The sequence below is a fragment of the Centrocercus urophasianus genome, unplaced genomic scaffold (assembly GCF_019232065.1).
Source record: "Centrocercus urophasianus isolate 14NV4802_14NV808 unplaced genomic scaffold, USGS_Curo_1.0 seq_10, whole genome shotgun sequence".
In the NCBI taxonomy this organism is placed as follows: Eukaryota; Metazoa; Chordata; class Aves; order Galliformes; family Phasianidae; genus Centrocercus; species Centrocercus urophasianus.
The window spans coordinates 95,197,747-95,222,229 of NW_024884142.1; the positions used below are offsets into that span (position 1 = coordinate 95,197,747).

Genomic DNA, 24,483 nt, shown 5'->3' on the forward strand with positions numbered 1-24,483 from the left:
AACTGCAAATATTTCTCTTCTCTTTTTTTTTTTCCTTCAAAATGTATTCATGTATGCATACGGATCTTACTTGTCTAATGATAGTATAATGATGCGTAAAAATTGTCACAATTGTTTTGTGTTTGACTGTTTTCCTAAACAAGTCTAGCTTAGTATAAATCTCATACTGGATTTATTTCCTTTTTTTTTTTATGTGAACAGTTTTTCATATACCGAACATAGAGGAGGGACGCTATCAGCAACGACTCAAGCAGAATTAACTGTAGTAAAAGCTGCCCAACATTTTCTTCTTGCTTTCCAAGTTTTTATAACTCGGTTAGTATTTAATTGTTTGAGCTGAAATTTTCCATGACAGCTCTCTGCCTCAGGGTAAATTTTTGGGTTTTTTTTTTGAAGTTAAAAAAAAAAAACCAAAAAAAAAAAAAAGCTACCTATTGAGCCGCTGCTCTGAATTAGGTTAGGTGGAGCATTGCTTTATCCATGTGAAAAATGGCTTATGGGAAAAAGGTTCCATTCCTTTGAAAAGTCTGTTCAGAACAATTGAAGTTGGGTTAATAGCACGAGATCATTAGAGAGCCTTGAAAATCCAGGGAAGTTTGTGTCAGTTGAAATTATCTGTATGGACACAGCACAGCCTGAATGCCTTTTACTGTTGCTCTCCTTGTGACCAGGGTCCATTCTGATGCAGATCGTAGTATTGGAAAGCAAAACTTTCTCTCTTAAGCTCAAAGTCCTCCTGCTGATGAAATCCAAATGGGAAGAAATGGAGCTACTGCACTGGCATGCAGAGGAGAGATGCCCCAGCAGATGGGCAAGGAGGTAGACAGCAATGCAAACACAGACAGAAGTGAAGACTGTGTCTAGGCTGTGAAAGCCAGCTGAATGATGAGAGACAGGGACAAACCTTTCAGGACTAATCAGCCTTGTGCAATTCAGGCATCTGGATTAGCCGTAGGACCTTACTTCATTTGTTAGAGAAGCTGCAAAAGAAATTAGATGGAAGCCTATAGAGGAGAGAAAGGCTGTCTCTTCAGGCTGCCCTGTAGAGTCAGAATCTCTTGCTGACTTTGGGCTGGGGATGTGCCTCAAACTCAACATGTTCAAGTTGGCAGAGTCCTCAATTTCGTGTTTCCAAACCAAGATTATTGGGGACTGACTTCAGAAAGTTTTGAATGCAGCTAGCTGTAGCCAAGCCAAGGAGAACCAGTATGAGGTGTGCAGATAAAGACCATATGGAGTAAGAACCAGTGTGCAAGGATTTACAGCTAATGTAAATTCCACGTACTCTGATTTTTGGCTTCTTGACTTAGAAAGCTCAGTGTTCTCTTAATGCATCCCACTGGGAAAGATGCATTTGAAAGGGATTGTAATAAACGGATATTGGTATAATATTAATATCTGATATATTGTGTAAATGTGACATGTTATATGTGTCCATAAATGTATATGTTCTAGATGAGGGTGTATGTATGCATTAACATGTATAGATCATAAGATACTTTTTTTTCTTGAACTTATTTGATGCTGTTTACTACAGGCCATTGCTTACATGCTTCTTGGAAAATAGCAGAGATTACTCAGTATTTTGGGGTCATTGAGGTTAATGATAAGAACCTTCACTCAAGTGTCTCTTTCTTAGTACACTTCAGCAGAGCTGTGAGGGTCAGTGGGCAACCTGTGTGCAGTAACATGCAGTGTGTTACCACATGGCAGTTCTGGTGATGAGAACAGATGTCTTGTTGCAGGAGTTGGTTTAGACTAATTTGGGGGATAATTTTGAGCGGGTTTCAAGAGAAAATGGATTGAAACAGGAACACCTAATTTTAAATAAAAAAGCTTTAGATTCCAGGGGCAGTGCTTTCAAACGTTGCTCTTCAAGTCTGCAGTTGCATCTTTTCCTGGTACCTTCATTTAAAGAGCTTTTGGCAGCCTGGCCTTTGGAAATCAGGTGCCCCGACTAAGCTGCAGTCACTGGTTACTTTTGAACATCTTGTCTCTTGGGCGTTGCTGTACTGCTTTACATTTGCAATACGAGAACTATGAATTGCTGTTTTCTAAGTAAACAAATGAGAACAATATACAGTGCATGGGGTTGTGTTCCTGCTTGAGGTGAACCTGAGGGACAAAATTTCCAAGTCATAAATATAGCCTTCCTGGTATGCGCCCACCTGACGTGTCGTAGAAGTCTTGGTCTTCTCATGTTTGTGCTCCAGGGTTAGGCCCCTATCAGTGTTCTAATGGGCTTTACTTTTTTTTCCTTTTAGCTCAGACATCAGTGACATTTTTGGAGCAGAAGTTTAAGGTGTTGAATTTGCTCATATGCCTGTCAACTCACTCCCATTTTCCTCAGAATCACATACTGTCCCACTCTGCTCTGTGCTGTTGTGGCCTCACCTCAAGCTCTGTATGCAGTTTTGAGCATCATGAAACAGAAGAGAAAGACTGTCCCTTCACGCTGCCCTGTAGAGTCAAAATCTCTTGCTGAGTTTGCAATGTTGGGGATGTACCTCAAACTCAGCATGTTCAAGTTGGCAGAGTTCTTAATTCCTGATTTCCAAATCAAGATTATCGGGGACTGATTTCTGGATGTTGTGAATGCCTGTGGCTCTCAACCATAGGGTTTGGGCTTGGGTGGTGCTGGTGCTGTGTGGAGTGTGGGGCTGGGGTCGGTGATCCTTGTGGGTCCCTTCCAAATGCTGATATTATGTGACTATATAATTCTGTGATTTCTCATTGTATCCCAAGCTGTATTCTCTTCCCCTTCTTTCCGTGCTCCCTCTCTCACTATTTCAGCTGTCTCTCCTGTCCATTTCAGCTGCCTTTCCTCTGCTTTTTACCTTTTCTTTCTTAATTCCTGCTTTCCTTTATCTTCCTTACCTTAGACATATTCCCTCAGTGCCTTCTGCCCCATAGTCTCCCATCCTATCTTTAGTCCACTTGACTTAGTCCCTTTGTTCTCAGCTGTCTTCCTCTATTTGTAGATATCAGCCCCTTTTCTCCCATTTTTTTCACTCCTTGTAGTGTGGAAGAAGTTTTTCCACTGTTAGATCTGCTCCCTTAGTGCTTCTCAGGAACTCTTGAATCAGCAAAATGTATGTGATGCAGCCTGTGTAGAGGCTGCCTGCCTGTAAACTGGTAGACAGATATTTGAAGTTGAAGAAAAGACTACGTTGGTCAGAAATTGCTTGAAAGCATGTTCATGTGTTGGGAGGATCATAGGTACGTCCTTAAAATTGATGCAGCCTTTCGGAGACTGAAAGAGTGAACTGAAGAGCTGTATGAGCAGACTAACAGACTTACTGATCCCCTTATGGATGCCATTTCTCTGGTAGAACTACAAACAGCCCAGCCTCTCTTCTAGCTTTCTTGATGTAGATGTGCATGCGGTGACTCTTTTAGAGATGTTTTTGTCGTTTCCAATCTTGTATAACAGCTGTAGTCACTTAGCTTTTAACCAGGAGAGCATTTTTATTAGCTTACTCACTTGTATTTAACTCCTCTCTTCTCATGATGACTTACAGAGTGCTGGGGTGTACATAACTAATCCCACCAGATGCTCTAAAGCACAGACTTGTGGTGATGGTTGCTAACAGTAAGGGCTTGCTTGGGATGAGATGCTGGAAAGGTGAGGAGGCTAGAGCTGGTCTGTGGTACCTTCCCGGTGAATTGGCAGCCAGAGGGGACCAAGACAAATGGGATGTACTTGGAGATGTAGAGCTTAAAGGTCTTTGCAGAGGGGAGTCCTCACTTCCAGAATGTGGAGTGGAATGCATGGAGGCTGAATCTCAGCACAGCTGCACCGTCAGCAAATATCTGTGAAGGCCAGTGGCAAAATGTTTGTCTTCTGCTCCTTTAATGACTGGTCCACGTAAAGAATGGAAATGTACTGCAGCTGTCGTTTACTCTGTAAAGTCAAATGGCTATGATTGTGGAGTCAGTATGATTACAGAGAATGGAATTAGGAGTTAAGAAATTCACAGGCAACTTTAATTAACCTTCTTTGTGTATATGCATTATGATGCAGTCTTTAATTATGTGATCGCATACTGTTTTCCCCAAAGCATTTGTGTCTCATTTAGCTCAGAGGATTGAGGTGATGGAGCAGGCAGTTTGTCCAGAGGACCTCTGTCCCTTTGGTAGGAAGATGTACAGCAAGCAAAGCGGGGATTGCAAGGAGCAAGAGGATGAGGTCACGGCTTGAGTTAAATGTAAGATTGCCCTTGCCTCAGAGTTCCTCAGTGCTGCTGAGTGTTCTGAACCACACTTCCTCCAAGCAGTCATTAATTGTGCATCCTTCCTTTTTGGATGGCCATTTGAGGTGAAGGTTTAATTTGCAGATGTATTGAGCTTCCATGTCTGTCAGGGAAATCAATTGGAGCTGTGCTTTAGACTTACAAAGGGCTGCATAAAGCTTAGTATGCTGAGAAAAGCAGGTAATAGACTTCCCAGAGTATGCACTCAGTGTTAGATCCTGTTAGCTGTGTCTCTCCGTCTCAGTTCCCAGCCAAAGAAGAGGGTAATAACACTACCACAGGGTGCTGGGAGAGGAGAATGCCATTAATATTTTTAAGGCACTTAAATACCATAATTATGAGCACTGTAGAAAAGCCCTTGAAGAAATTAACAGTTCTGACTATTAAGCAAGATTTGAATGTTGTATAGTAAAGAATGGTGCGACTTATTGATGGGCCTGTGTGTGGAACAGTGAAAGTAAACCAATATTGGACACTGGTGGGTAGAGCTCAGCTCTAGGCTGAAGATGGGTGAGATTGAGAACAGCAAAAGGTCGTGCCACAGCAAGGCTCTGCCCTCAAAGGGGTGAAAATTAAGATTATGCCAATCAGTCCTCCTTCTGACATCCCTGAAATGATGTGTTGAAGCCTTTTAACTGGTATTTGCCAGGCAGTCAGCTTTAGCAGAGGATGTTGTATAGCATGGCATTCGTGTGAGATGGAGCTCATCTGGGGGAGGTTGTGGTTGTCTTGAAGACACTGACCAGCAGTCACTCCTGAAGTTATTGTGATTTTGCACAAGCCAAGGATTTCTTCTTAGTGAATTTAGGTGTAGGACTGGGCCCTTCATATGGTCTTGGCAAAGATTTTGAGTTCTTAGAATCTAGTATTTGTTCTGGGACATAGGAATGATACCCACAGGGAGTTCCTCTATCTTTTGCCTCCCGTGAAAATAACAATTCCTTCTTTACAGTGGCATTGTAAGAGATTCTATTTGTAAAATAAGTATTTAAAACCATATGAATGCTAATAACAAGAGGTTTTTTTCAGAGAGCAGTTCTGACACTGCTGTTATGCTCACATCAACTATTACTAGCCTGCTTTCTGCAGAGAAAGATGTGGTTCTACTTACCTCTACTACCATTATTTCATATTTATTCAATTTGAATGACAGCTGTTACCATTATTTCATACTTATTCAATTTGAATGACAGCTATCATTGCCTACATATATATATATAGATATATATGTATGAAGATATATATATATAAAAAGATTTGAAAGAGCAGTGAGGTCTGCATTCAGCTTTTGTAGTAGAATATGGAGATGTGAAGCTGTTACCTGCAACCACGCAGACACTGTCTGTGTACAGAGGGCAGCAGGAAGGGATTCTGCCATGAGATTGTTTCTTTCTGCTCAGAGTATTGCTTTTTGTTACTCGCCTCCTCAAAGGACTTGTTGTGGCTGTATCTAATTCGTGTTTAATAAGCTCTTTCTACTTCAGGTGTCAATCTGTTTTGCCCATTACTTTTCATTTTCATAAATATTTGAGTGCAAAATGATAGCAGTTTCTGCATCCACAGTGGCTGAGTGGAAAGGGAAGTCTTTTTAGAAGAGGTCCAGAAACCAACAAAACCTGAAATGAGATGGTTTTGTATACTCTTTAATTGTGATTGCATGCATTTGCACAGATACAGGATATTCCAGCTGCAATAAAATGAAAGTAAGGGATTCTTTTCCTGAGTAAGTGCTCAGAAAAAAAAAAACACCAAAAAAACCTTTATTAAGCAGCTTGATTTATTGATCATGTCCTGCAAAAATACTCTGAGCAAATAAACCACTAACTGTCCTTCTCTACTGTGTGACCACGAGGTAAACTGTAGTCAGTACTAGCAGAAATGGCACAGAATGCAAGTTCAGAGCACACAGTGAACAAGGATGTTTTAATGTGAAAGATGCCTTAAAAACAAGTTAGCACTGCAAGTATTCTTTCTTCCAAATATTTTAATGGGTTCTTGAAAATGACTTTAATACATTATTCGGTAATTTGTATTTATACCTGAAATCAAATTCCCTGCTTCTGTTGCATTAGGAAAGCCATCTAGATCATCAGTGGAATTGTTTGCAGTCTCCCTAGCTAGAAAGTAAATGGCTTTAATTGAGGTGATAGTATTAATTCATGTAAAAGAACACGACCCAAGTTATTCCTGTTTTGGTTTTGAAGGAGAGAGGGAGAAGTTTGTCTTTATTAATTAAACATCTAACCTAAACGTATTGAGGTGTAGGGCTTTGCAGATGGCAACCTTGGTCCTTTAATAATAATTGGAAAATATCGATTGAAAGAAGACTAGCCTGTCATGCTGATAATTGTGACCAGATTTAGATACGATCACTAGATCTTCCTGAGATTGCAAAGAAGCAGTTACCATCTAATTGGTAAAAAGATTGAACATTATTTTGGTAATTCCAAAGCTTTGGTAACTTATTCCCCGTTGTTCATTTATATGTCTGGTACGTATACCACTATAAAGTGGTTAAATATGGTTTAAGCTGATAAGACTATGTTATATAGTATTTACATTTCATGAGCATCCCAAGTTTTATAGCTGTTTTAACAATATACTTCTCTTTAAATGCAGGTTAGATGTGCTGGCTGAACGCTTCAAAACCACAACTGAACTGATAGTTATTCTGTAAAGTGGCACGCTAAGGCTGAGATAGCCTGATGGCAAGAACAATCCGAGGGGTTTTAGTTACCACTGCTCGTGACGTGAAAACTGAAAATACTCTGTGACTTTCCAGGAGGTTTCTGTGTCTTTTGACTTTGTATTTGGTCTGTTTAAGCTCTTCCTGACTATGAAGCTGTAATATTTCAAGAAATAGTACTGGGGACACCCCCCTGACGTAGCTGGGAAAATAAATCAATTAGCGCAAGTGAAAGCAGTTCTAAGAGGAATTAGTATGCATTGTCGTTTTTATAGCGGGAGGGATTTCATGAATGGAGTGTAACCTCTGATAATGCGAGGCAGATGTTACGCAGTTGGAGTTTTAGTTATGAAGGCTTGAGATTGTCAGCTGGATTTTATTGGTGTTATTTCCATAACTCACATCTGTTTATGCCGGTTAAGCACCAAATACGAGCGCGCAGTTGTTGATTCCGTGTGTGTAATTTCAAGGTGCTGTGTGCTCTGCAGCCACAGCGCTAACTTGCACGCTCACACAAAATTTCCCAGCTGAGCTTTCAGATATCTGAACAGCATGAGTTCAAAACCTCGAAGCATTTTCTCTCCATTTATAACTACTAGCCCCCCAAAAAGAAGGTCTCGAAGTTTCAGGGGCCCTCTGTTGTGTGTGAGGTGAGCCCCAGCTTCCTCTGCATCTCGAATGCTCTTTTCATACCGCCGCTAATAACCGCGGCCGCTTTCTGCGTGGATGTTCAGCGCACGCTGTTGTGAATCCCAGGATGATATCGCCATCACTTAGAGCTGTATTTTGCATCGCCTATTCTCTTACTGCTCAGCATGCACAAGGGTAGAGTTAAAATCTTTATTCAGTTCATTTAAAAATGTTTCTTTTGTTCTCCTTATCATGTTCTGGCTTTCCCAAGGATATATGCCTTGAACGAAAAGTCACATGTGCATTACTAATTGTGTGCCATTGTATTTACAGTTCCTAGTGGTGGCACTGTGAAGCTACTAATTCTTTTGCTTCACTTGATGTAAAATAATCTGAGTGTCTTTGATAGCAGTGAAACAGTATTAATTGTTTTGTACATTTCTTGGTCACTCTTCTTAGGTGGTCTTCATAATCTATTAGAACTTTCAGCCAGATTTTTGTAATGTCATGCCTCCAGCAGTGATTAAATTGGTAATTAATGAACAGGCCTTGGCAACATAAACCACATCCCGTTAATTTTCCCTTTTGAGTTTTTAGAAGTTGTCGTCTCTGTCGGAAAGCGTTGCGCCACCTCGCTACAGCCCCTTGGCATCAAACCACGACGGCCTGATTTTTTGCAGCCATTAGTAGATCAGAGCAGTAATTTCACAGTATTTTGGTCAGGGTAATTATGGTACCAAGTACCGAGCAGAGTCGGGAATTCACACAAGAAGTCCAGAAATACCAGGTGAGCTTCCTCGTGTTCACTGGGACGTTATGATCAGTTTAATTGGGCTCTGTTTGATTCCGGCCGCGGAGGCTCTTTGTGCCGCGGCACCGCGGCCACTTTCCGCTCCGGTGTTGCTGACCCGCACTGACAGCCCCGCGGCAGCGCCCGGCCCTTTGAAGTGGGGCTCTGTGCAGAGGGCGCCTACAGAAAAAGGGGGAAGCCAGGGAAGAGGTTACTGTAGCAAAGCTGTGCCGCGGCCCCTTGCACGGAGCGGGACCCCAGCGAGAAGCAGCGGGTGCGCCGATCGTCCTTCGGGGCCGGCTGCAGGTGGAGGGCCCTCAGCTGCGCGTCGGGCACAGTCAGGTTGCAGTAGTCACTTGCCTGTTGGCTGTGGAGTGAAAGGACTGTCAGTGGTCACTTCTCCCGAAGCCTTAATGAAACCAAATAGTTTGCTGCGGGTTCGGGTCTAACCGTCGGGGTGTTTCAGGCAGCCTTGTCAGTTGATGTTCATGAATTGACTTGAACGGAGATCAAAGTGTTTCTCAAAATGGAGAATCGGGGAGAGAGACAGCTCCTTCAATCGCACCACAAGAGCTAATCAAGCCATCAGTTCTTTATGCGCTCTGCGTGCCTTTAGCGTTTAATACCCAATGGTTTGTCAGGACAAATTGAAATTGCGGGGCTGGGGGGGCACGCTGCAAACAAAGTGGGTGAAATGCGTGCTTCTTCCTCGCAGGGGCTCGTTCTGAGAAATTATAACACCCAAATGGAAAACCGCAGCAGGCACTGTTGATTAAATATTTGGGGTCGGGGGGGAAAGGGAAAAAAAAGCGAAGGTAAAGGATTCAATGGGCACTGAACGCCTTCGCGCTGATTAAAGATCCGAGTTTAAAGTGAAAGAGAAACCCATCTCAGCGTGGCTTTTTGTTTCTCTGGTTGCTAATGAACTTTTCTCGCTGCAACATTTTAAATTGGATTCGGGAGATAGTTTTTGGAGTGTCAGCTAAAACAAAGTCATGTGAAAATGCCTCTCCCCCCCCCCTTCCTCCCTCTCTCCCTTTTTAATTGATATGATTTAGGCAGAGGAAAATGGTAAGGGGGATTTTTCTATTGCAGAAGCAATTTTTAAGGGATTTAGTCTTATTTAGCCCGAAGGTCTTCACACTAATGAGAGCACTTAAGTTACGTCCAGGCGTTGATTAGGCAGCTCATCTATCAACTGGAGCATGAGAATTCGTATTTTAGGGACCCTTTATGCACTATAAACGTATACGCCTTTTTTTAGCGCTTTATATACCATTTTCCACAAATTTTTAATTACCTTCTTTGACATGCAGGGTAACTGCAGCGCGGCTGGCAGAGCACGCATGCTAACAGGGCAGCGCTGTGCACGCAACGAGAGAGAATACAAACTCAACCCGTGCAAATTGGCGCGCTGAGCACGAGTTGTTACCGGATACATTGCTTGTACTGCCGCCACGGCCCTGAAAGTCTAACAGCACGGATTTGGGGAAGGCACAATTACACACCTTAAAAAATGCCCATCCACCGCCACCAAGAGTTGGGAGCGCTGGCTTTCCCCGTCATTTCTTTGGCCGTGTTTAAAACACAACAGTGTCTTAATTATTTTCGGAGCTGCGCTGAGAAGTCCAGCTTTCGTAACTTTTTGACATTTCAGATTTAAAAAAAAAAAAAGAAAAAAAAATTAAAACGTTGCCACCAGCTTGCACTATGAGCAGCCTGTAATAACAGTTAAAAAAGCTTTCTGAACTATTTGACAAGATTTCTTAGTGCCGAGGCCATATGCTGTAGCCTTTAAGCTATTTCTTCCTATCAGTTTCATTATCACCTGCCTCTGAGTCTCCAATATCATCAGTAAGCACATGCAGAATCATAATTATGCCATGTACAAGTTCTTTGATAACATGTACAGTTTTCTTCTTAATTCTTTATCAAATGCATTGATCGTGGCATGTGTGCATTGATCCAGGTCCACCATCTGGCTGTGTGTGATAAGCACAGTGGCATCTTTGCATTTCCACTGTCATTCATTGCGCTACAATTTGGCTGCAGGGGAGTAGTGCCTGGGATTAGCCCTGTTCTGCTACTTACTTGCATTTTAAGTTGACACCTCTACAGCGGCTCAGACCACATTACAAACTGAAACACATACGCACGACTTAGTGATGTGACACTCCTCAATAAGCTTACTCCACTAGCTACTCAACAATCTGTAATTGGATTTGTAGGAATAACAGCAAAAGATTTCCTAAGAATTGCTGGGGACAGAAGGTGAAGTTTTCTCATTATTGGCAAAAGGCTAGGTATAGATCCTAGGCGATTGGTATTTTCCATTAAAAACAAGCTGCCAGCAGTTTGCAGGACATTTTCAAAAAATATATATATATAAATAAAGAAAGAAAGAAGAAGAAAAAAGAAGGAATCAGGAAAACAGGAATAGGATGGGGGGAGATGGGCGCTGCGCTCGCTGCTCGCCCCGCGGCCCTGTGCCCTCCCCGCACCGGGGGCAGCCCCAGGCTGCTCCTGCCCCGCACGTTGCTCCGCTCGCCGAGCGCTTTGTTTCATAACCTGACTTCTTTTTTATTTTTTGGAAATCATAAAGTCAGGTTTACACAAGAGAAAATCCCTTAAGTGGAGCCCTACAAATGTTGACTCCTGCAATGAGTAAGCGGCTTCTTTCCCTCTGCCCGGAACCGGCGCGTTGGAAGGCACCGAAACGCCTCCGCCAGCCCGGTGACCCCAGCCCCGTGTGCACAGCCGCAGGGCGGTCCCGGCCCCGCTTTTTGGGTGACGCCACCGGCGTTGGCAGTGGCGGCGATGGGCGTAGCGGGCGGTGGTGCTGGTTGGCCTTAATTACAGAGCAGCAACCTGCAGGCTGGGATGGAAACGCCTCGGTCGCGGCGGGGCTGCGCGGCTCTGAAGGGGTTAAACGGGTTAAATCTTATTTATCTGAATAGAACTGCGGGGCTGTTTTGCAGAATGCGCCAGCACAAATACCTATGGTTCGCTTTGACGTTACAATTTTTTGTTGGTTTCTTTACTTTAAATACTTGAACTGTTAGACCTTTTACTTTTTTCTCTGAGAAAGATGTATTTGTACCAGATTAGAAAAGCTAAACTGTTTCTTTACATTGAATAATCAGCCTGTCATGACAAATCTATCTCCTTCTGCATGAGTAGGTGCCAGTTTGACTAGCTTCTTTTAGGCGCACCCTGGGTTTTAAGCTGGATCCATGTGCATGACTGGCAGTGCATTTGTTGGGCCAGATCTAAGGAGCCAGAGAGCGTTCAGCTCCTTGTTGCCTACAAAAGAGCAGCCAGACAGCCAGCAAGAGGCCTTGGATGCGGCACAAGGTGACACTTACTGAGTCAGCCACTCTTTTATTATTTCTTTTTCCACATACATATATATTTTTTTTTCTTTCGGTAAACTAAGAATTTACCCTTTTCACAATGGCATAAGGAATTAAATTGTCAATGGGTTGCTTGTCTGAAGCCAGCACTCTTGACACCAGAAATACTGTACTGAGGGAGCCGTGTGTTTTGTGGAACAAAATAGGCGATAGTAAGAAAGCGATATCTACGTGGCTAACATTTCTTCAAAACAACTTCTGCTGAGGGAGTTGTTTTCCACATGGCAACCACACAGCCCCACTCTGCACACACACAGCCTTGTTTTGCTGGCCGGATTTGGAGTTTTAATTGCATTTTTTCCTGAAGCTACATTGTTGGTGATTCTTTCGGTGTGGGACTTCGGGCTACTCCTGTTTTCATTGCATCTATTCTCATTGTCGCCCAGCAGCGCGGGCTGTGAGCTCCTTGTCAGTGACGATGGTTTCATACTTCCTGCAATATTAAGTGTTTGAGGCAAATGTTTTCGTGGCAGCTGGCCGTTGGTAGTTGTGTAGGAAATGCCTAGGATGGTGGTGGCTTTCCTGCAGCTCTCCCTGCAACCCCACGAACACCGAGGCGCAGACCCAGCATGGTTTGGTTTGTGCTGTGCACATTTTGCTCGCTACCTGCGCATTTGGAGCTGTTCTGAAACGGCAGCAGAAACCAAACAGAAATGTGGTCCCCAGGGTGCTCAAAGATTTAATCTGACCAGATGGGACAAACTTGAGAAAGATTTTGACTTTCCACTCTGTTTTGCAATAAGAAAGGCTGATTTTTTTCCCCCGGTCCTTTCTTTGTTAGGAGAGGCAGAGATCAGGCCATCCCCAGAGAAATGAGCAGGTGTGGCCATTTACAAGCATGTCTGGTTATATTATAAACCAACATGAGAAAAGTTTGCAGTGGTTTGAAAAGAGCAGCTAAACAGTTTTAATGTTTCATCCCAAATCCTATTTACTCAAACAAGAGCCGATCGAGGCCGTGGTAGAACCCAGCCTGTCCAAACCTCTAAAGCTTGTGTAATTTTATTTTATTTTGTGTTATTTTTATTCCATCTTCTGTATGAACTGAATAGGTGCATTTTGGTAATCCTTGCCTCTGGACAAGCACAGAAGCCTTTTTCCTTCTGAATGGCTAATAGCAGAGCCGTCCTTCCTGCCTGCTGATGAAAGGTGCTGGGCAGTTCTTTCTCTTCAGTGTGAGGGCAGAGTGCTGTGATTTTGGACCCCTGTCCTGTCTGCCATGGTGCTGCTGTGATTTTGATACAGGACGTATTGCTGAGCCTAACCCCCTGTCTGTCAGCAGCTGAAGATTTTCCCCTTTAAATGCCAAGTAAACACAGCGCACGGGATTTTTATTTTTTTTTATGGGGAGAGGATAATTCACCATCAGACTGCTGGTGCAAGCTCAGGTCAGATCCTCCCAGCATTCTCACCGAGGCCAAGTGGAAGCCCTGGCAGAGGTTGTGGTCGGTGATGGTTTGTTGGGTTGGTTTTGAGATTGCGGGATTCCAGGCGCTTTCAGGGACGATGCTTTCAGGGTGGGGTTCCCCCCCCCCCCCCCTTGCAACCCCATCCAGCAGCGTTTCTGGTCGGAATTCACCTTCCCAACCCGGGGCGTCGCTTCTGACCCAAGCAGTGTCAGCGCCGGCGTCCGCGGCGAGTACAAAAGGGACCCCCTAACGGCGGCCGGGCCAGGGCGATTCTTAAGATCCAAAGGCTGCCGAAAGAACAATTGGATAAAGTTGGGGATTGGAGGAGCTCGGTTTTCTTGTGCCGGGGAAATGAAGCTCCAGCCCTTTCTCTTCCCATCCCCTTTAAAAGCAGAAGGCTGCTAGGGGGTTGTGGCTGTGTCAAAGCCGCTGGGATGCCACTGCTGATCACTTTAATTACTAGGACTAAGGAGGATAAAATTAAAAGTAGCACCATTGAAGCAGTGGAAGAAAGCTTGCCGAGATGGCGGTGAACTGTGAAATATAAAAATTGCATACCAACACATTTTTCTAGGAGGGAAACAAGGAATTACATTACTTATTCTTGAGGAGTTTGTCCTTAAATGGTGAAGTTTGCCTTGCTGTGCATCCGCCTGGCCGGTTTTTAGACCACTGCAAAGTAATTGGCGGGGAGGGACCGGGTGAACTTCTGTGTCCCTCCGGCATGGCTGGGATGGGGAGGGGTGGGATGGGAACAACTGCTGTGTGCGTGTTTGCAGCTCAGCTTCCTTTGCTGGTGCGGAGCTTCTCTCCGAGGGCTTTTAACTCCTCCGTCCCCTTGTTTCTTTCAGACGGGAGAATTCCCTGCTCGAACCTCTCCCCGCAATTTCGTGCGCAAAACCGAGGGTGGGCAATTAGCGATTTGCTTTTTAGTAATTGTTCTGCGACTCCACCTGAGCTGCTGTGGTTTACGCACTTTTTCTGCTCTAAATGCCGTTGTTTCTTCCAAAAGCCAGGCTCAGTAACCGGCGGTTCAGATACACGGGTTGAATTGAAGCCATAAATGTGCTGGGTTTCTCTTATCCGCTGGTGATGATTGGCTTAATCAGCACCAACACAAGGCGCAGTAATCTGTGTTTGCTCGCGATCCCCGGGATGCTAATGACCACGCCGTAATTCGGGAGGCAGCTCGGTGCAAGGAGAGGCCCTGCCTCAAAGCACCCGGACGCGGGGATGGGGCCGTCAAACCGGCCGGGGACCCACGGGTTCATTCATACCAGGAACGGCACGTCGGAGAGGATTGAGCAGTTTTATTCCACGTGAAATTAAATATAATTAATAGTAGCGAATAGCATGGGTTGGACTTGGAGCAGGCGCAGTGTCAGGTGTCGGGCCGGCTGGAAACGGCATCAAATGGATCTGTTAGAGGCACAGGAGCTTTCCAGCTGTATCCCCTCCCGAACCAGTCGCTGGTGGGACCGTTGCTCTGCGCCTTGCGGGCTGGAAAAGCAAACAAAGCGGCGCGCATGGCGCTGCAGGGCCGCGCAGCGGTGTCTGCCGGGGGAAGGACACGGGCAGGAGAGTAAATCACGGCCATCTGATGGGGAATCGGAGTTCTGTCACTCAGGCGCGAGATATTGTGCTGTGTCCATACGCTTTGTTTACCGTAGGGTTTTATGAGTTGTAACCTGCCCATGCAAGCTGTTAATGAGGCTAAATCTTGCTGCTTGAGGATTGAATTACAGCACACCTCTGGGCTAATGGTTATAAACAGAAAGTCCCATTAGGGCTGCATTCTGATTCATTCATTTGCATTTCTTCCATTGTGCCGAGAACAATGATGAGTAAATAGCTACAAACAAACAATTTACATGGAAATGGGTAAAATGTACCTAATTAGTATTTTGCGCTTGTTTTATTAACGATTGCTTCAACTAAATAGCACTTAGCAGAACCCTTAGCAGGTGTGGGGTGCCGGTGGGCAGCCTGCCGGGCCGGGCATCCAAAACTGGCACTTGAGCCACCCATTGAGCTGGCACTGCAAGACCTGTCCCCACCTGTTGGCCACACACTTATGGGCACATTGTACTTGGAGCCAAGGGCCGGCCAAGAGAGTGGGAACAGTCCTATTGGGCTTTTCCCAACCAAACCTTGAAAAATGAGTGTTTTGAAGATTGAGATAGGTTTACTTTCCTTAAACACATCCTCCTGCTGGTATTTTTTCCACCATAGTGTGCTTTTGAAACTTGGCTCATTTGCATAACTGAATTGTTGCAGTGCTTCTACAGTATTTCCGTGCTTTGGGAGAGCTGCGCTACCTGAAATGATTCCCATGGGATCTTTTCTTTGTTACTGGCCAAATGCCCCAACGATGTGTTTTAACATGAGGCAAAATGGTTTGCACTCTGGCATCTATTGCTCTTTTGTTCATTTTCTTTCATTCATTTCCCTTCCTTTATTTTATTAAAAGCATTTATCTGTTGAAGTCCGAGGGTCACATTCTTCTCCACACTGCAGATCTGGAAGGTGAGCTTGGTGGAAGGGCTAACCAGGAGCAACATCTGGCTTCTCCTGCCCGTGCAATGAGGGAATGCTACTGAAACAAGCAATTCAATTCAGTAAGGCCATTTCTGTAGCCACGGCGAGACTTTTGTAGTCACTGCATTGAGACAAAAGTTGCTGAGAATTTTTGTCAGTCTTTTTCTAGAGCATAGTTTGTAAATTCTTGTCAATAATTAGGTTTCTATTGCAATAATAATTCGAGGAGCGCTTTCAAAAAATCTGATTCTTAGCAGTCTTTAAAAATTGTGGTGTGACACCCAACTGATACCGAGCATCCTATTTATAATGTGGGCCAAGCACCGTGCTGTAAACCAGTTACTATCATGATGATCAGATTGAGAATGAAATTGCATTTCTGTCAATTACTGACTTGGCAACTGTTCAATATATCTTAGCAGCAAGATGAAGAGCGGCGTCGGCAGCTGAGAGAGCGAGCTCGTCAGCTAATAGCAGAAGCTCGATCTGGAGTGAAGATGTCAGAACTTCCTAGCTACACCGAAATGGCTGCAGAAAAGTTGAAAGAAAGGTCAAAGGCATCTGGAGGTGAGCTAAGGAACTTTGTATCTTATCCCCATGGCAACCTAGAAGCCAGAGAGGACCTTTTTGGGTGTCACTTTTATTCAGGCTTTGAAACCTTCTGTAGGTAATTGTTGTTCATCAGGTGCACGTGTCAACAGAGTGGCCGCAGATATGCGACCTGAGTCGGGGTTGTGGCATTTAATTCCCAACAATTAAAAGAAAAGCAGGTATGTGAATGGAAGAGAAAGTGTTCTGTGAACACGTAGCTCAACATATAATGGCCCATTTGTACAGATGGGTTATCGCCTATAGTTTCAGTAGCATTCCGTGATTATTGCTGAACATCTCTTCAGTGTGTAGCTTTTGTAGGAACGCAGGCATATCATTTGGGAAAAATGACATCAGAAGTACTTTAAGAGACTATTTTGTATCAGATGTGTTCAAAAGACTGCTTTGGAAGAAAATTTTAAAGGAGGTCTGTGGGAGGTAGGGGACAACAACCTTTTAATTTTAAATGGCAGTCTTTTGACACACCACTCTCCTTTACAGGTTTTGAGTTGTAATATTGCTATAATGTTATTAAACTGACTTTGAAATGTCATTAAAATTCAGATACCTGCCAGTGCTACGAGCTGGAGTAATGCAGTGTCACTCAAACTCAAATGGGTACTGAACACACGTTTCAGTAGAAGCTTCTTATTCTTTCAGTGTTTCCTACATGTTCTAAGGAGAGGTTGTGTTTCTCGTACTCACATGCAATTGTAAGCCAAGGTGTCAGCAAAATTTGGGTCTGCTTTTATAGTCCATGTAGGTTCAACAACAAAAATTTTTCAAATGCTTTATATGCATACATATGTAAATATATTCATATTGTACCCTAAATCCTTTGCTTCTGTTCCATTTAATACCAGAGAAAAAAGCAGTTGTGTTGTCTCTCTGTCTTCGGTTTTCTTCCCTTTGCCCCATAAATCAACACAATTCCTTTTTAGTGATAAGTAGGGAAATTAAATTAAATTCTTGATGGGGAGGAAGTAAGACTTTGTTACGAACCAACAAAAATGCCTTCTCAAAGTTTGCTCACATGAAAGAAACTGCAACCTACTGAAAAGGGGAAGAGGAGAAGAGAGATGAGTAGTTTTTTCCATTGCAGGATTTTTCCAGTTCCAACCAATTTATTGGGAAAATTCAGCCAAGTGGGCCAAACCCAGCAGTGATCAGCGACAGCGCAGAGCTGCCCACTGAGCTGGACAGGCTGCGGGAGCGAGATGGGACAACACCTGGGTGTCATATGGGCCATGATCTTCATCCCTCTTCTCTATTTCTGACTCCCCATCACAGAATCGTAGAATGGCTTGTGTTGGGAGGGACCACAAGGATCATCAAGTTCCAACCCCCATGCCACAGGCAGGGCCACCAACCTCCATTGGTAATACTAGACCAGGTTGTCCAGGGCCCCATCCAACCTGGCCTTGAACACCTCCAGGGACGGAGCATGCACAGCCTCTCTCGTTCAGTTACTTTTGTGCAGTTACACATCTGCTCCTCTGTCCTTCCCCTCCAGGTAAGGGACACTTTCTGCATGCATCCCAAGTGCTCAGCTGGGTGGTGCTTGCCCTGCTTTGTTGCAGTAGCTCACTTGAAGTGTTGCCAGGTAATATCCTGATATGCATCTTTCTGGGAGGTAGCTTTCCCTGTTCATATTTTCCTCTGGATTTTTGCTCTTCTGAAGCTTTTGCCCTTAGCCCTCATGCAAATGGCCTGGAAGTGGTCATCTCTCATTGAAGCAAGGGTATTTTCTCTGTCTGTGTTGGCTAGGATTCAAGTTATTGATCCAGGTTAACAAAAACCCTAAAAAAAACTTCTGACATCACTGGCTTCACAGGGATTTGATCTCTTTTATGTGTTTCTCTCTTTTCTCTAATACGTGCACTGTAATATTTCTTAAGTAGCCTGGCATTTTGTTGTTAGGACAACTCGGTGCAGCACTCAATCCTGACGGATACCCTTTACCTCATGCCATTGTCCCAGAGCATACGTGTGATTTTGGAGCGAGGTTCCATCCCTCTGGGGTACATCTGTGCAGCTGCATGCATGCAAACGCAAGCTCTCCTTCCTGCAGCACCCAGGTACACCTGCAAGGCATTTCCAGATGTTACGCAGACCTGTTTGAGCAGTGTGTTGCCCATCTTTGCTAGATGATGCACAGTACAGCAGGCTGTACAGCTGGTGCTGCTGTATGCTGACCAGAGTTTATGTATTCCCAGCCAGCTGCAGGAACAGGGCACAGATTTGGTATATTTGTATGTGGATTGCATAAGCTCTTGGAGAGTTTCAGTGTTACTAGAGGATGAGACAGTGCATCTTCTGCACGCTTCTGCCACTCTGTTGGTAATTCCAGGTGCCGCACTGCATCCCTTATGCCAGAAATTAATTCTTCTGAAATTGAGCAGTTCTAGGAAATGACATCAGCACTTTATAAACCAGATAAATTAAAATTGCTTCTGATTTCAGGTTTTTTTTTTTAAATTGATTTCCAGCAAAAATAAGGATTTAATAGACATAGTCTCCTTTTTGTGACTGGATTCTGAATACTACTCCTAATTGCATCCACACGTAGCAGTTCTTTTTCTCTGTGGTCCTGTATTCCCTGTACAGTACCCATGATAAGCTTATAGTAATATGTCTTCCAAGCTGTCTCGTCCATTATGTTTCATTAATCTCTTTTTTTGCATTGATTGCTACATTTAATTTACAGAAAGGAAATGTAGCACATCGTTTTCCTTTCTCTTAATTCAGTTCTTCCAGAAAAAAAGAAAAAAAAAAAATTAAAAAGGTATTTGAGCTTTGGGATTTTGGAGGTTTTAAAGACTAACTTCTTGCTGGCTGTTGGTGCAAATCTGAACAGTGTTTCTGTGTACTTATTGGGAGCTTTCTGTTTTGGGACTGGTACTACATTCTCAGTTAAAAGGCTTTTTTTTATTCGTGGTCTGTGAAAATGAGATGCCTATGGCAAGCACAAACTCTCCTGGATAAGCATCATCCTTTGTTGCGGAACCCAGTTATTTTCAGTAGGTTTTTTGGCACATGAGACAAAATACTTCTTTCTGCCAACAGCCAAAGGGTGTGGGGTGGCACCTTCGGATTTATTACGTGTCCTGCTAGCTTCCGGCTGATAAGCAGATGCCTTGAGGTGGGGCCAGGGACAATGCCGAGATAGGGATCCGAATATCCTCCCTCCTCCCAGCAGCAGTGGGGCAAAGGAATTGGCATCTTATCTAGGTACTGTCTGTGAGCAGCGGGACGCCCATCTCCCCTTTGGGATTGGGGCAGTGTTTTCTTTCCTCGCAGCGTGTCCCAGCCTTCCTTTGCAATGGTGTGTGGGTGAGGAAGGGTGGCCAGTGGGCAGGGAAGGAGAGGCAGCAGGGAGGGCTGACTGAAAAAGCACCCAAAATAGGCAAACGGGGAGGGGATAAGAAGGTGGACAGAAGAATGGAAAGGCAGAGAGACATTAGAAGGGCAGAAACAGAAGAAGAGAGGAAAAGAAGCATCCAAGTGTGTAGTGAGACAAAAAAAAAAAAAAAAAAAAAAAAAAGTTTTATTAAAAAATAGAATTAAGAACTGGAAGAGTGGCCTGCAGTTCCAAAACTCACCATGTGAGCCAGCTGGTGTTGCATTGCAGTTTGATACTGCAAGTTTTCAAGGTGCATCAGAGATGCTATTTTTGAGGCAGTGATTTGAAGGGAGTGTACGTGGCAGCCCAGTCTTGCACCAAACTTGATCTCCAACTTGTAAACTAGAGTTAACTCCTCAGTTTAATGTCTTTAACAGACAGCATTTCTATCTGTTGGCAATCCCTGCTGTTCTTCTGCTGTTCTTTCTTCTTACAGCAGCTGATTTCTTGTACACCTTAAGCAGTGTTTCAACTCTACCTTTCTTCCATTCCCCCACCTTTCTTCCTTTGTTACTGTTCAGATGCTCCTGTCACCTCCCATAGATTTAAGTGAACTTTGTACTTGAAAGTAAAGAAATTAAATATCTGAATTCTAAATCTCTGGGAAAGCTTGAAAGATTTCCCAGAGAAAATGCTGGAGGCTGGAGATGTCTTCTTCCCTAACAGCAAGTACTGCTCTCGCAGCAGCAAAGGAAACGTACAGATCCTTTTCCCACAGATGCAGTCCAACTCCCAGCAATGCTTTTGTCTCACAAAGGAAATTGTTCCTTCTTCATTTTGTCTGTTGTAATTCCTCTACATGTTGATGGCTTCTCTTCTACTATTCTGGCTTTTCCATATGGTTCCAAGCTATTCTTATTTTACTCTGTGTCAGTCATCGCAGTCCATGGTCTGTAGATAATGCTCAGTGCTGTTTAGTTGTTGGCTAAATTGCTTATCTTTAATTCTTCTTTTCTTTTTAATTTTTCTCAACTTGGTAAAGGTTTGTTGTCTTTCTAGGATCTCTACTGACTTATTTTTCAAGGAAGCAATTCTTGCACAGTCTTCTAATTCTGTGCCCTGCTTCTAGACCAACTGCTTTAAGTTTTTCACGCTAGTAATTTGCTCTTTCTTTAGAAGGTGTCTGTTATTTTTGTCATGTTGTTTCTTTTAACATTTATAATTGCAGAATCTTATTGTAGCATGCTTCCCAAACACATTTACTTCTTTAATACGCTCGAAGAACATGGGACCTTGAGGGGGAAAAAAAACCAAAAAACAGAGTAGTTTAAAACAAAGAAACATTGTCAATTTTGAAAGGTATTTGAAAACTTCTGAAATTCCTTGAAAAGAATGTTTTTAATTGGCAGTTCCTTATACAGTGTCAGTGTTCTGACAATGATATTCAGTCAACCTGCCAACCTTAAATTAAATACCAGGTCAGGTCATTATCTGCCATTAGGAACTGGTGTTCTCGATGTTACCTTTTGTTACCTAAAATTGTGGTGTCGAAGGCAATGCCTCTGATTTCATCTTGCTGTATTAAATTTAAATTAAAAAAAAAAAGATTATATGATCTAATATAGGCACTCAGTTACCAACAGTCATCAGCTGAGGCTGTTCTGACACGTCCAGCACCCTGTTGGGTTTCCTGCTTGTTGTGAGCTGACCTTGCTCTCTGGCTCCTTGGGGTGCTTTGGAAGGCATATAGGGTTGAGGTGCCGCTGCAGTGTCCCTCTCCCTTTCTCTGCCACCTCTTCCAATGGTCTGTGCCCTTTGGCTGCTCTTAGCCCAGCAAGGAGCACCTTGACCAGACCACCTTTGGATTTTCCAGCACCATCATGAGGGACTTCGGGTCGTGTTCCCACATGAGAAAAAGATGCTGATGCACTTTGAGGCAGTGTTAGATCCTCTTTAGAACCACTGCTGTCCCTGCATTACTGTTCTTCCCTTTATCTTCCGCTTGCTCTTTACCCCATCCTGATGTCAGTGTGCCCCTCTGCTTCATACAGCTGCCTCCCTCAGATCACAGAGCCCAATGTGTTACCGTAAATGGGAGCAGGAGAAATACTGCAGAGAGTTCTGAGTGTTTTTGCCCAGCTGAAGAACTGCCTGGTCCCGGGTCCTGGTTTGGCTGAGGAGAGCAGATCGCCATCCATCTGGCTCAAGCTGAGCCATCTGGGGAAAGAGTTGACATTCCAAAGACCAGCAAGAGTTAGTGGAGAGGAGCCCGGGGAAGTCATGGTGGTCAAGTGAAACGGAGGAGTCCTGCAGCATCCTACTGATGTCCTGCTGACGCAGACCGCTTCTGCAGCAAGCAAGCAGCCCGTGCTAAAATAGAAACTTCTTTGTGCCTTTGTCATAGAAAGTCTTTCTCTGTATCGGCAAAGCTGCATGGAAGTCTGATGATTACAGAGGAACTGAAGGTTAGAAAAGAGTAGCAGACGCACACACAAAAAAGCCAAAAAGCTCCTACAGTGGGAATTGTAGGGATGGTAGAGATATAGAGGCGAAGAAAGGAAATGGCCGTACAGCCTCCGTGTTAGCAGTGTGGGTCTGGAATCTGCAGGTCTGAGGATGAGTTTGGTGTACTTCAGAGACAGGCAATGAGCCATTGGACCCAACCCCAGGCCTCTGTTATTCAGGATTCTGGCACCTTGGTACAACGTTTGGGATCCTTTTTGTTTAGGTAATGTCAGAGTGTATCAGTGGTCTGTAATTACAATCAGCATTTTTCCCTGTTGTGCAATGTTTTAAAGCAGTTGCTCTATATGTATTTTTTCTCCTGGCATGTTTCAGCCTTCTCTTTTTCATCACTTTTATATGCGTGCATACATACATAGGAAAAAAATGTTCATATAAGTCTGAACAAGTGTAGATAGCACACGATATGGGACTTAAAAGTGAGCAAATACAATGCAGCTACATGCTTTGAAAATACTACTCTAGCTTTTATGGACCTTGTTTAATTTCATTGTATATTTGTATTGAACTTGTGAGTCAGGATTATTCCTGGGATCTGCTTCACAATTTGACACTTGCTATTTGATCTTCCTCAGGTCACTTACTCTTTCTGAGCCATAATTTACCTACATCATCATCGTAATTGTAATTATAATAATTAGCTACTCCGTAAAACATTATGGGACCAATTTACAAGTAATGTTCATGAGCCGCTCTGAGAAACCCAGCGGAGGGATGCCATAAAAATATCAAGTGTAATTATTATTATTATTTTATTTAAAGTGTACGTCGCTCACAAACACTCCTGATTCAGGGCGCCGCAGCGAGGCAGCAGTGTGGGAGGTGCTCCTGCTGCACCCCTGCTTGCTGAGCATCGCATCTCAGGGGAGATGTTCCTGCTCCCATCGGAGGCGGTGGCAGATACAAAGGCGTAAGCAGGGTGCAGGGATCACCTCTTTGTGTTGTGTGGTGTCAGACAAGGAGCAGCAAAGTTCTCTGAGCTGGGAGCTCAGTGCTGGTGGCTGCTGCCTTCCTGGAGAGACTGGAGCTCCCAGTTTCTGTTGCTGGCCAGACCCGTTCAAAGCTGCTGAACGCCGGCATCAGCACCTGTATCCCACTTTGTGTTACAGAGAGCTGGGAGCCTGGGGAAAATCATTATGACTCAAGTTATAAGGAAGAGCACATGTGCTTTTTAGAGTTAGGCTGACACTCAGCGCAGTGAGCAGCCACTGCTGAGGCCAGGCTCTGCCTTTATTGTGACAGGAGCTTCCAGCAGAGCTCCCTGCGTGTGTATCGGATGGCATCAGTATAAAGATAAACTCATGAGTGGACTGGGTGAAATCTTCTTCCTCACTTACTTAACGATTTGCATTTTTATCATAACGCAGCTTTGTTCTCTGAAGTGTTCATTTTTATTTCATTCTTGTGGCGCATGAACATAAGACAGTACTAACCTTAATGCTGTGTGTTCCTACAGATGAGGATGAGGATGATGATAATATTGAGATAGATACTAACGAGGAGGTTCCTGAATGCTCTGTTACTGGAGGTGGAGATGAGCTTACTAACCTAGAAAATGACCTTGATTCAACGGGTAATTTAAATAATGGCTATTTTGTGTATTTTGCATGACTAACACTGTCATCGTAAGTAGTGATGTGCTGCTTCTCTCTGTCATAACTTTATTTCTTTGTGCCTTTTCACGTCTTTCAAACCCTAATGTTTGTTCTCCTTGGATATTTTGCATTCACGTTTGGTTGAAATTTAAGATCAGGGACAAGATTATTATTTCCAGTAATGGCAACTTAAACATCTTCTCCTTTTTGATGGGGAAAGGGTTTCAGTCTAGATCTGTTAAATGGGAGCAAATGTGTCTTTGTGTTTGGAACAGAACTCCTATTTAATTTTTAAGTTGAAGCAATACTGTTTTCAGAAACACATTTTGAAATCATTCATACTCTAGTAGAGGTGCTTGTATTGTCCATCATATTGCATGCTGGTCCAATAAGAACAAATCATTTTAGTGGTATTTCTACCTCCTAAACTTGTAAACCAGCCAAAATGGAGCTGAGGTTCCTCCTCCACTGATGATAAACATGTCAGAGTTGTACAAGGAAACACTGGCATTTTGTGCTCTGTACATCTGCTGGCTACCAGTGGTCCCAGGGAATGCTGAGGGCCTCTTCGCAGTGTGGTCTGACTCTCAGCCCACCACCAGCTCCTGTGAGCTTCGGCAGCCCAGAGGAGTGACAAGCACTGGACAGCATCAGGAGCCAGGGAGTGGAAGCCGCTGACTTGGTTCAACCTATGTCAGCTGGACCCAAGTGT

The 24,483-nt window shown here is 43.9% G+C and overlaps 1 protein-coding gene across 9 annotated transcripts in view; it reads left to right on the forward strand.

Annotated features, from left to right (window-relative positions):
- Positions 1-24,483, forward strand: part of EHBP1 (EH domain binding protein 1) — a 196,298-nt gene that overhangs the window by 134,547 nt on the left and 37,268 nt on the right. For 6 of the 9 annotated variants that reach the window (XR_006170291.1, XM_042826828.1, XM_042826838.1 and 3 more), the window contains exons 15-16: positions 16,139-16,286; positions 23,633-23,749. Coding sequence is in view for 8 of the 9 variants with exons in the window: in XM_042826828.1 (XP_042682762.1) it covers positions 16,139-16,286; positions 23,633-23,749 (265 nt within the window). In the remaining variant the exon portion in view is untranslated. The remainder of the gene's footprint in view (positions 1-16,138; positions 16,287-23,632; positions 23,750-24,483) is intronic. The other 3 variants (XM_042826862.1, XM_042826872.1, XM_042826881.1) reach the window with 1 other exon arrangement.